Raw genomic sequence first — 13,388 nt, 5'->3', positions numbered from 1 at the left:
GAAGAGTTGACTGAGTACAAGGTTTATTAGTAAAAAACTATGAGTATTATTAGAAAAATGAGATATTTTGGATATAATCTTTCATTTTTGACACATGTGTAAGGAAAAGGGGGCCCTTCAAGGAGACGCCTATTTCACATGTGTGGTGGAGTTTTAAACTCAAAAATATTGTGATATTTTTATCTCTCCTCTCTTTTGGATCAAAACAAATCAAAAGGGAACCAAACTAGGTCCAAATCTTGTCCAAATTCAACCAAACTGAACTTGAAAAATTCTAGAAATTAGTTGGACTTGGTTAGAGGCCTCCCTCACCTATAAATAGATCCTTAGCCCTTTGTAAAAAAATATAAGAACTATACTATGCCAGTATTATGCTGAAATAATGATATTTTCTTTTATCCTCTAAAAACCTCTACAAAATTGAAGAGATTGGAGCTTCTCTCTCTCTCTTCAATCTTCCTTGGTGACTCCTACAACATACCAAACCAATTGATTGGTTGGGGGCCTCTACTGTGATCAAAGAATCAAGTAAAGTGTGGATTATACCAAATCAATTGATTGGTTTTGGGGGCCTCTACTGTGATCAAGTAAATTAGAAGGTAAAGTGTGGATTATTATCTTTTTCTTATTAAAACTCCGAATGCTTCTCTTCTCAACCCCTCTATCCTTGAGAAGCTTTAATTTGAATGGCTTTTGATTACTATTGAAGTTCTTTTATGAATTGTAATAAAGAAACACATAAATTTCTATTTATGCTTAATTTTAATGGTTTTTAAGCATTTCTCTCTCTCTCCCCAAAGAAAGGTCATTCCTATGACCTATTCTCAATCCAAATGAAGCTTCTCATGAAGCATTTCTCTAATCCAAAAGTAATCTCTATGCTTGTCTAATATTGGAGGCCAAAATAATAACTTTTTAATGCTTTTATGATATTTATTTCATAGAGAAATTATGAATCAATCCATAATGGATAATGATCCAATTAGTGGTCATTCTAATCATATCAATAATATTAAACTTCATTCTTTCAATTAAATTAAGAATTATCAGTAATAGCAGCAGCGGAGCTATGGTAAAATTTCTGTAAAATAAACACATGAAACATTTTCATTCATAATATGAAAAGAGGACTTCCTACCATATTCTAGGAATTATCATCCTAGATTAATTGAATGATTCTCATTGAAATCATGGAGAAATTGATTTTTATGTTTATGCTTAGTTAATAAATTAAGAAAAAGAGAAATTCTAGTAATTTATTTTTATGTTAAAAGAGTAATCCCCATGATAATGAAAATCCATGTATTCCAAAGAATTAAGAGAAAAAATTAGAATACTAATATAATGTATATTTTATGTAAAAATTAAAGAAAGATTTTAGTTAAATTTATCTTTTTGCATAGATAAATTTATATGATGAAAGAGAAATTCCCACCATATTGGAGTTCAGATAATTAAATAAGAAAAGTGTAATTCCTAGTGTAAAGGAATTAATGAAGATTTTTATTTAATTTTCAAGAGAAAATTTAGTTAAATTTATCTTTTTGTATAGATAAGTTTAAATGATAAAAGAGGGATTCCCACTACATTTGGAATTCCATCAATTGGATGGGAAAAGAGAAATTTCTATCACATTGGAATTATTGGATAATTCATTTAAATTTAAAGATAAATTTTTAGATAATTTTATTTATCTATGAGAAATAATTAAATGTTAAAAGAGAAATTCCTATTACATTTGGATGAAAAAATAGAAATTCCTAGTATATTGGAATTATGGGACAATTTATTTAAATTCAAAGATAAATTTTTAGATAAATTTATTTATCTATGAGAAATAATTAAATGGATATGGATGTGGATGTGTATGTGGATATGGATGTGGATGTATGGATGGAGATGTGGATATGGATGTGGATGTGTATGTGGATATGGATGTAGATGTATGAATGTGGATATGGATGTGGATGTGGATGTGGATGTGGATGTGGATGTATGGATGTGGATATGGATGTGGATGTGGATGTGGATGTGGATGTAGATGTATGGATGTGGATATGAATATGGATGTATGTGGATGTATGGATGTGGATATGGATATGGATGTAGATGTATGAATGTGGATGTGTATGTGGATATGGATGTAGATGTAGATGTATGGATGTGGATATGGATGTGGATGTGTATGTGGATATGGATGTAGATGTATGGATGTGGATGTGGATGTGGATGAGTATGTGGATGAATGAATGTAGATGTGTATGTGGAAGAATGAATGTGGAAGTGTATGTGGAAGAATGGATGTGGATGTATAGATGTGGATGTGTATGTGTATGTGGATGTATGAATGCGGATGTGTATATGAAGAATGGATGTGGATGTGAATGTGTACGTGAAAGAGTGGATATGGATGTGTATGTGGAAGTACGAATGTGGATGTAAATGTGGAAGATGAATGAGGATGTGTATGTGAAAGGATGTGATGTCAATGTGAGTGAATGGATGAGATGTAATGTGATGTGAATCAGGATGAGAATGAATGAGATATGATGTCATGTGAATCAGAATGTGAATGAATGATATGGGATGTGAATGGATGATATCAAAATGTGAATGAATGATATGGGATGTGAATGGATGATATATGATGTGAATGAATCTGATGTGATGAGATGAAAAATGATGTGATTGGATGAGAATAGGTACACATATAAATTGGACGTGGATTAAGTAATATGGATTGATGTGGAACAATGTGGAAAGACGAGAGTTCATTATAGAAACTGTATTTGTGACCTGTTTGTAAATGACTGTTTTATGTCAAGAATGCTGGGGAAGCATTTTGACCATCTTGTAAATAAGGTCGTGGAGACCTAACTGATAAAGTTGCAACAGCTGACGTAGAGTCAACGGAGGATATCTCGCGTAGCAAGGTTGGCCGAGATCTTGACCAGCCTCAATTCGATTTAAATAGTAAGCTTCCGATGTACGGTGGATAAGGGATCAAGGAAGGGGCCTATGAGTGAAGCGCTAGGTGACCTGCGAAGGATCCTAGAGGGTGCTGACCATACGGTGCTCGGGCTCTGGGTCGCCGAAGATACCCACACGTGCGTCGTGGAAGATATTGGAACAAGGAGTAAGAGTTGTTTTCTGAAACCGGACATGAATCGGGTTGATTGACCTTGCTGGTTCTCAACGGATGAGTCCATGGCTCTTTTATATGGATCTGTTGGTTGATCTTGCTGATCTTCAACGGAGATTCCATCTTGAATTTTTTTATAAGTGAATATATTGCCGCGGGTACTATGAGCTAGGAACTATCGAAAAGGAGAGTGGACATGTGGTGAGCGTTCTGGTTGCCAATGATGCCATGGATACTCCGATGAAGGAATGATTGGAAATTAAGATTCAACTGGATATTTTGGGAGGATTGTGATACTATGGCTTCAGTAAATGATTGTTTTAAAGATAGCTGAATCTATGAAAAAAGCAATTTCATATTGGATGTGTAAGTGGTGTGACTAGCTTTAAGTTTGCATGAAATAGGTACTATCACCATTGATTTTATAGGTACTCTTTATTAGTTTTCACATAAGTAAAATTTAAAGAATTATCACTTTCATAGTAAAAAAACAGCATACCTCTGAGCCATAATATAAGTGTAGGTCTAATTTAAGCAAGCTTCGAGTAAAATGACATCATAATTTTCATCTAAGTGTACTTCTTAATCAAACAAGCAAGATACATGTCTAAATATGGCAAGCTTTGAGTAAGATACATGTTTAAATTATGTCCATAACTCCTTTTCTAAGCTAATTAATCTTGCGTTGCATACTAAAAAATAAAAAAAATATTCACTCTAAGAATCATAATCCCATGCTAACTAAGTAGGTTATTCTTTTAGTTATTCTCATTAGAACTTTGATTGAAGATTTCACATTGTTTACTCTATACTTTAATTTCATAATCATTACATTTAGCATATTTTTAATTATGACATAGCTTGTATTTTTATATAAATTAATTATTAGTTCAAAAAAAACATTTGACTTCCTACAATATCAATTGTATAGACATTAATATATAATATACATTATGTTAACATTTTATTGGCTATTATATAGATTTATATAGCTATCACTTTACCCAAGATTTTATAGTTTGTTGGTATAACATTTTTATTGACGATTTGAAATAAAACGTGAACATAATTTGACGCCAAAAAAACAAGACAGCATAGCTAATGTCCTATCAAAAAGCCAAATTTTCACTGGGGTTAACACTTGAATTTTATAACATTTACATTTAATATATCTGTGAGCATGACTTAAACTTATATCTATACATATAAGGGTGCAAACAAGATTTACATTTAATATATCTGTGAGCATGACTTAAACTTATATCTATACATATAAGGGTGCAAACATACATTTACATGTATGTTTTGCCTATATATTAAACTTATAACATTTACATTTAATATATCTGTGAGCATGACTTAAACTTATATCTATACATATAAGGGTGCAAACAATAGTGACCCACGAGTTTGAGCATAGTGTACAGCCAATGTTCATCACACTGACACGAGCAGGTGAGTAGCTTGCTTGTGTGATGTATGTTTTGCCTATATATTAAAGCACTTTATTACACAAGATTATTATGCCTAGGCAATCAGTCAAGGTAGCCATGTAAGCTTCTTATTGAATTGTTCTTATTTTCTTAGCTTCTGATATTAGCGAAATTTTTTATGGTGGATCTGATTCAGGATGCCGTCCATCAGAGGCCCATAAAACTTCTCAAGGGTATACTTTCATTGCATTTCAGTTGCATTTTAACTCTCTAGGGTCATGAACCTTGAGGTGCCAATTTAGTGATTTTAAATGGTCCAAGTCCTTGGCATTTAGACTTGTATTATGCTTCAAATGTCATCTACAAAAATGAGCGAATCTCTCTATCTGTGACCAAACACTGGCGTCAACCAAACGACCAAACGTGACTTTATAGTGAGTACAATATGCCCATCAAGTAGCCACTATACTTCGTGTGGGTGATGGTGTAATAGCCACTAGCCACTATATAAGGTACCTAACTACCTTTGTGAAAAACCTTTTGGTGGAAACTACTGAACAATTGAACACAAATGCAAATGCTATAATGTATGCCAATGGATGCTAGATATATCATTACATTCCAGGGGGGAAGAACAAATGATATAGGAACTTCGATAACTACGACCATGATATCTATCATTACAGTCTAGAGGAAAGAACAAGTGATGCAGGAACTTTAATGATGACCATGATATCTATCATTACAGTTCAGAGGGAAGAACAAGTGATGCAAGAACTTCGATGATGATGACCATAATACCCATCTTTGCAGGCCAGAGGGAAGAACAAGTCTTGCAGGAACTTAAACTGATGACCATGACACCTAGAAAGCTAAGCTTTTATTACCTCAATTATAAACTGAGACAACATGAGATATTGCTAAATAACTTTCCACCACCATGCATGTAGATCAAATCAATCACAGATTACATTCACAGATTATCATTTCAAATAATTCTCAACACAGTTTAAGCTATGGCATGTCTATGCGTGTGTTCATTTAGAATTAGTAAATAAGATGTAATAATACTCCACAAGTCTGCAGAAGAGGTCTGGCACCTATACAGTTTTTCGCACCTATATAGTTTTTCAGATTGAATGTGAAAAAAAATTAAAAATATAAAAATACACCACCGCTACATATCATGCAAGGGTGCAAACAGGTGCATACGAACATAGTCTTTCATCACTTACTCCACGCAGGAGTGAGTAACTTTGCCAATGCAAATTACTACTAAGAAGAAAAAGGTGGGAGAAATTGTGGGGACCTATACCAGAAAAATGAATTATCTCTGAAAACTAACACCTCCATCATTAATCTCTGGAATACAACAAAGCACAAAGTTCTGTATTTTAAATACCTTGAATGATAACCATATCAGATAATTATGGCAATTGCTGCATGTTTCAATTTTTTATCACATGTTTATTCCTATAGGACATCAAACCTTCATACACGAATATCTAACCTTCGATACAAGCTTTGATGAAATTTGACACATTCATGTTAGACAGCATCTCTCTCTCTCTACCAAAGCTCACTATGAGCACAGGTGTGCAAGCAGTCGGACATCCTGATGGTACAAAACCAAGAAGACTGGTGAACCCTATGGTCTTAGTATTGTAAACTTGGCGGAATACTATCAGTTCCATCCAAGACAACATGCTAAGGTAGCACCACTGTATATAATCATTTCACAAACTTATGGCAAATCTTTAATCAACATGCTGGTGAGCTGCATGCTAAATGGGGCAAAATATTAAAAAAGTCAAAATCGCCATAACTGAAAATCTAGCTAAAATACTGGTAACAACCTGCCAATAGCACACAATGCACATAATCTAGAGCAGTAACAAGAAACTAAACAACTCATCCATCCACAGAGAGATCTCTAAGAGATCCAACAGATGCAAGCAACACAAACCAGAAGCCATTATTAATCAGGCAAAACAATCAGCACCAAATTATCAATACTCACAATCAATTTGTACGGCAGCAGCACATAAAAGCTTGCACATAATTTAAGGAGTCAAAATCCCTCCCTAAGCATATTGATGATTTGGCATAATTAAAATATCCATCTGTTATTCAAGCATTGATGGTATGGCTGAAGACTTAGAAACCTACTCGCTACGCATCCACCCGAGATCCAGCACAACCTTTGTTTTATTGGATTGTCTAACTCCCATTACAGGGTCACTGATGCAACAACCATGAGAGTTAGCATATATTGACTAAAAACACCCTTCCCACCTCATCAAACTACACGAACCACCAGATCTTACCAGATGCAGATGGTCCACGGCGGCACTCATTCAGCATATCAATATAAAATTGACATTTCCCAATGTCACTTCCATAAGCATTAATACACTGCAACAAGGACATTTTCAGTATGCAAAACTTAGCACAGATCCTGAAAAATGTACAAGTCTAAAGTCTATGGAAATGCAACAAGGACATTTTCAGTACACAAAACTTAGCATAAATCTTGAAAATGTGCAACAAGTCCATGAAAAAACTTACATCTTGGAAGGACTTAGTTTGATTGGTACAAGCATCTGCTCCACTGACAGTGGTAAGGTTGGGAGAACCACCTGGTGCAGAAGCTTGGGCATCTGAATTTACATGCTCATGGGTCACTGTACGAGGCCCCATCAATCCATCCACAGCCCTGTGCGCAATGGCACTCCCAGTCCCAAAGGCCATACCTTAGACCACCAAGCAGAAAAGAATACCATCAGCCACTTTCACCTAGCCATGTTCATTTCCACAAAGCAAATACAGAAATAATAACACACTTGTGAATCAAACATGTACCTTGAGCAATGGTAGCACCAATACCACCCATCATGGAGCCACCACTTGATTGTGCTGGAGCTGGTGGGGGCGCATGTTGCACTGAGACAGAACATGAACAAATGAAGTGTCATCGTACTTTTGGAAGGGAAAAAAAAGGAAAAAGAAATTCACAGTGGGTATAGGTAGCCGAGGGCAAACCAGGTTGTGGAGGTGGGGCAGCACGCACAGGGCGAGGAGCCGGACGAAAAGATGACCTCCCTGACACAATCCAACAAAACAACTAATCGGTATTTATAATACACTAAACAGATTTAAAAAATAGTGGATGCCATTCAAATAAATGACAACCATAATTCCAAGATCCAATAAAAATATATATGCCACATCATAAAAAACATACCACCGACATGCTTATGCACATGAAAAGAGGAGTAAGGGTCAATATTTAGAATTATTGATTAACGCATACTAACACATCATGCAAATGCAACTGGAGCAGCTTCTAAAAATGTTGAGCTAATATCATAGGTGTTTACCACAAATATATCATCAAATACATGTGAGCACAGCTGTCATTAGGCTCAACTGATCCCCTATATGAGTGTTACTGACGCGGGGCTGCACATACCTACTACATCCTATATAAAGCTTTCTAAAAAACACTCATTACGCACAAAAAACGATTAAGGTAAGTGCAATCGTTCCAAGACAAGAAATGGAAGGTCTAGTGGTGCCACGACGTTATGGCACAACCATCAAAGGTGTCATCATTACATCCACCAATGAACAAACACACGTTGAGCAAGACACATGCAGAAAAAATGTTCTTGTGTCAAAAGAGTTGCTGATAGAGTGGAATTAGTGGGGAACGAACTAAGGGGGACTTCACACATGTCCGGCCATAGGTGTTCAAGAAGCAGCAACCAAATCCGAAAAGCTGAATATGCTCGGCGAGGGAGGGAAGTTTTCATCCCACCCCTTGGCGGACATGAGGACTGGAAGACAAACAAGGGCTTTTTGCCAGTATTTAACCAGAGACTTCCACCAATAAGAGTCGTCTTACAACCACTAGGCCCCACTCACTTTGATGAAATAGTCTCACACAAACATTTAAAGTTCTACACAAAGGGTGGACAGCTATTTTGTCCATGAGTCTCCGAGTGGGGGGGGGGGCTGTCCGCGGATGTCACAACAACCTGGCACCGTGCAGCCCATAAAAGACTCGTGCATCAAAGTGAAATCTAAGCATGGAGAACCCTAAACCAAGATTAGACAAATGTGGCCCCTGAAAACCCTAAAACTGTACAGGTAGGAAATGGCTAGAGAGGCAAAAGGCTGTAACACACTGGAGACTATTGCATGGCATAAATCCTCCACATACTCGAGGTTTATTCATGACCTATATCATTACTAAAGCATGGCTTGGCGCGCCTCCATAGCCTGCTCTACATTGAAAAACATAAACTCTTCGATAAACAAAAACCCTCTTCAAACCCTAAACCGCACACCAGAATTTAAAAAAAGCAAACCGTAATCACCCAACATAGACAGACATCAAACCCTACATCAGAAGAGAACTTTCAACACATCAAACCCTGCATCAGAACAGAAAACTTGAAAACCCTGTATCAGGACTACAAAGATTAAAAAACGCAATCAAAACAGAAATCTTGCAGACCCAAAATAAAACATAACCTAAGTCCTAAACAGAACATCAAACCCTAAACCGAAAAGAAAACTTGAAAACCCTAGAGCGAACATCAAACCCTAAACCGGAAAGAAAACTTGAAAACCCGAGAAGCTTGAAAACCCTAGACCACCAAGCCCTAATCATACTGTTCAGAATCAGAAAACCGCACACACAGAAGAGGGCATACCTCCTCCACCGCCACCGCTTCGGCGAGGCATATTGCAAAGCTTGAAGAGACAAGAACTTGGGTTGTAGAGATTAGCCAAAGGGATGATAGAAGCACCAGCCTAAAATGGAATAACCCTAAAATCAACCGGTGGAACTTATATAAATTCAAGATGCCAAAGGAATATTCGTTATTATCTCACAGTCCTTGCATTCTAGGAAGCTATGGTGTGCTATGGTGCAATGGTAGCACCCGCGACACATAGTTTAGGTATGTGGCCCTAGCTTTGTGATTGCCTACATGATCGCACTGTGGTCGCCTACGGGCTGGTGAGGTGGTTGCATGAAGTTTGGGAACATTCTTGTGTGTTGCTGAGATAGCTTTCACAACTCTATGTTGGCTAGCATAGTTATGGATTGTGGTAGCCCTTGAGGCCTTATGAGGGGATGCCTTGTGGTATTGTTGGTGCGTGGGTACTTGCAAGCTAGTCAAAAGGTCAATGTTGTTTTGGGGGGAGGGGGAGGTTTGGCTATGGAGTTGATTGGTAGGAATGTTTAATGATGGATAGTTAACTAGGGGTTATATTAGTGCTTATGGAATGTTTAATGATGGATAGGATAGTTAACTAGGGGTTATATTAGTGCTTATGTAAAGCACCCTTTTAATGCATTGGTGGTATTTTGCTTTCAAAGCTTATTAGAACACTCTCTCTCTCTCTCTCTCTCTCTCTCTCTCTCTCTCTCTCTCTCTCTCTCTCTTCATTTGCAAAGGCCAAACAAAACCCCTATGAGAGCTCTATGTCTGATCATGAACAAAAGAATATAAAAATTTAACCATGTGTTCAATGGTCTCACCTAATCCATCTATCTTATTAACCTAATCCATCTATCTTATTAACCTTGTTGTAAAAAAGACACGTCTTTCCTGAGGTTTGATATGGTAAGATGACATGGCATGGGTGTGGTTGTGGCTCTCGGTATGGTAAAGATCACATGGTGTGGGTATGGTACGGTAAAATGATGTCACGAGATAATAAAGAGTTCTAGGAAAGAGAAGCCTTTCCTCTTCTCTGTCAAGATCACATGGCATGGGTGTGGTATGGTAAAATGATGTCGCGAACAACAAGCAGTTTTGGGACAAAGAAACCTTTCCTCTTCTTTGCCAATATCTAATCCATAAGGAAATGCTTCCTTGTGCATAATCCCTTCCCATGTTACCTCAATCAAGAGCTCAATAAGATGTTCTTCTCCCATTGGAATTGTATTAGCAAGCTCTAATTTCCACTCCTTAGTCCTTACATGTCCTCTAGTTCATTCCAAGCTTCTACTAATTTCCCATTTTTAGGCTTCATTCCACTCAAGAAAGAGGCTTCAATTTTATCTACTACTCAAGAAAGTCCCATAATCAAGAGCTCAAATGAAAGATAGATAACTCTTAAATTCTATGGACCCTACAAAGACTCGAGAGCATGCCATGTTAGAGAGTACTTTGAGCCAACAAAATAAGAGAGTACTATGAACCAATAACAAGAGAGCAAGATGGGTATAAACAAGCTATCAATGTAAGTTTAAGCATGAAAATAAGTCCATTATAATGTAGAGAAATTGGCTTATATGACATAAGTCTAAGACATTTCATACCTATCCTTGGCTCATCGTAACTTACTTACACCTTTGTTTATCCTCTTATTCTATTATTTAATAACACTAATGAGTAAAAAGTGTTAACCTAGGCGCATTAATGGCCATTGTGCCATCCCAATCCTAGTCACATTAATGGGTATACTCTTGTGAATACGCTTTTGCCATTCAAACCTCTATGCCATAGTTATGTCTTAATTATATACGGAAGTGATGGGCCAAAATTTTGGCAAGTTTTTGGTAGCCAAGGTGCGCTTCTATATTGGAGAGCTTTCTTAGAATAATGATAGCATACGAGGTTGGTGAGCATTATTCTTTACGGGGTTAGTAGGCCTTTTAATGTTAGTAAGTTTTTTATTTAGCAAGTTTTTTCCTACTATGTCTTAAGAGACCTTTTTTAAACATTATTATTCATCGTTATCCACATTATTCTTTTTTAGCCTATCGGCATCACTAGAACCGAACCCAATGAACACATTTTTTAAGTGACTAACTTCTAGTTGATGGTTTTTAAAAGTGGTGAGCAAATTTGGAAAGTCTCTATTATACATGCATGCATGCATGTATAGATACATGCATAGTCTCTCTCTCTCTCTCTCTCTCTCTCTCTCTCTCTCTCTCTCTCTCTCTCTCCCCCTTGTGTATTCTTCTTCTCTTTTGTCAATCTTACTTTTGCAAGATAAAACTTGCACAATTTCCTTGATGAGAATAAATATTGATAGTGATGAGCATGAGGAAGATGAATTAATGTTATGCTAATTGGCACATACAATTAATTCAGGTGCAATCTTATTTATGAAGACTAAACTCGGTAATTGTAAGGCCTACTAAAACTTTGTATTTTCCACCCAACCGTGCATCGAGATCCTGCTCATGCCAATGTATACCCTTCATACCACGATCCACTACTTTCTAGATAAAGTGGCTCTTTACTTTTCATACACTTGGCTTCTTGAATGCCCCCCAAGCTAGGGTCCTTTCACATGTGTTCTAAACATAACCTATGTCCACACAAAGGATCCCCCCAAACCCTCTATATTTCCTAATGGATGCCCATCCCTAGGGGGTAATTTGGCCATATAGGATATGTAACACTTCCTCCCCACTGTAAGAAATATTTTTGTCCTCAAAAATAAAATTAGGAAATCTCTTTGTAGATTTCTTACCTTCTTCCAAGTTGAGCTCTCCTTAGGCCTTCCTTCCACTTTCCTAGTACTCATTATAGTATGTTGAGGATGTCTTCCTCTTCTATCTAGAATTGCTTTAGGTTGGTGTTTCTATAAATTCGACAAGGGTTTCCTCATCTACCAGATTATCCTCATTGCCTAGTTTTCTTCTTTAGTTACTTACCTCTACATCCATCTCTGGTATGCAACTTCACCTATTTTTCTAAGTATTCACCAACATATATAAGAGATAACTTGGTACATCTTCCAATCTTTAAAGTTACGGTATAATCTTTCTTTATGATTCCTTGAGCTAGCTCAACCATTTGGTTCATATCCTCGAGAAAGTCTTTAGCTGCTTGTATCTTTCCTTCTCTAATCCTAGTCCTGCTAGACCTCGAGGATGAAATCTATACATCATCGCTAAAGTGTATACTTGAATGTTTAGCACTATTCTAAGCAAATTCCAAAATGGGTATTAGTTTGACCCTCCATATAAGGTAACTCAATCGCGCTATTCATATATAACCTCGTATCAACCTAACTATCTGTCTAAGGTAATTCATATGTAGCCTTATATCTAACCTCTCAAAGATTACCCTCCAAAAGTGGCTGTCAAATTTACCATCTCGAGCACTAACGATATAGACTTGGTAGCCCATAAAGCCTAAATATACCCTCCACAAATAGTTGAGATAGCTCAGGAGTCTTCACATTCTTCTTGGTTAAACAAACTTCGTCAATAATCGATCAAATACTACTCACACAGAGTCGTGGTCCTTGGTAATCCTATAATAAAATCCTGGAAATACTCTCGTATGCCACTTAGGATCTCCAATGGATGATGTAACCAAATACCCACCTTGAGATGTTTTGCTTTTGTCACTTGACATTTATGGCATTCAATGCATAATCTTAGGCATCCTTATTCATACTTGCCTCTGAAAATGGCCTCTTAACAAGAGCATAAGGATTTTGTATTTTTGGATGTCCAATGCTGGGACTATCATAACATTCATTAAAAAAAATAGCGTTGATGTCATTATTCTCTAATATACACACTCTACCTATGCAAAGAAGATACCCATCCTCGATGGTATACTTCTTCCATTTGAGTCCATCCTTATTTTTGTGTTTAGTCTTGATGCAACTTCACCTTTTCTTTGGATAGCATTGTCATTTGCATCTATCCTTGATGGATCTTTGATGCAACTTTAGTAGGATTAGCATCCATCCTCGATGCTTCTCTATGGAGCCCCTCGTTTGACTACTCTAATGTATGCTAGTGAGTGTGTGTGAGTGAAGTG

The 13,388-nt window shown here is 36.8% G+C and overlaps 1 protein-coding gene across 1 annotated transcript; it reads right to left on the bottom strand.

Moving 5' to 3' along the window:
* Positions 1-6,532: 6,532 nt before the first annotated feature.
* LOC147610428 (uncharacterized) lies at positions 6,533-9,443 on the bottom strand. The gene is made up of 6 exons (XM_086786489.1): positions 9,297-9,443; positions 7,618-7,677; positions 7,438-7,518; positions 7,144-7,328; positions 6,903-6,990; positions 6,533-6,816 (listed from the first exon to the last, which is right to left on the bottom strand). The coding sequence occupies exons 1-6, from the start codon at positions 9,325-9,327 to the stop codon at positions 6,806-6,808; spliced, it is 456 nt and encodes a 151-aa protein (XP_086642615.1). The 5' UTR covers positions 9,328-9,443; the 3' UTR covers positions 6,533-6,805.
* Between the last annotated feature and the right edge of the window lie 3,945 nt (positions 9,444-13,388).

This window comes from Cibotium barometz, chromosome 49, assembly GCF_041138505.1.
Source record: "Cibotium barometz isolate CiBa-2024 chromosome 49, ASM4113850v1, whole genome shotgun sequence".
Classification (NCBI taxonomy): Eukaryota; Viridiplantae; Streptophyta; class Polypodiopsida; order Cyatheales; family Cibotiaceae; genus Cibotium; species Cibotium barometz.
This window is presented reverse-complemented; position numbering and strand designations above follow the sequence as displayed.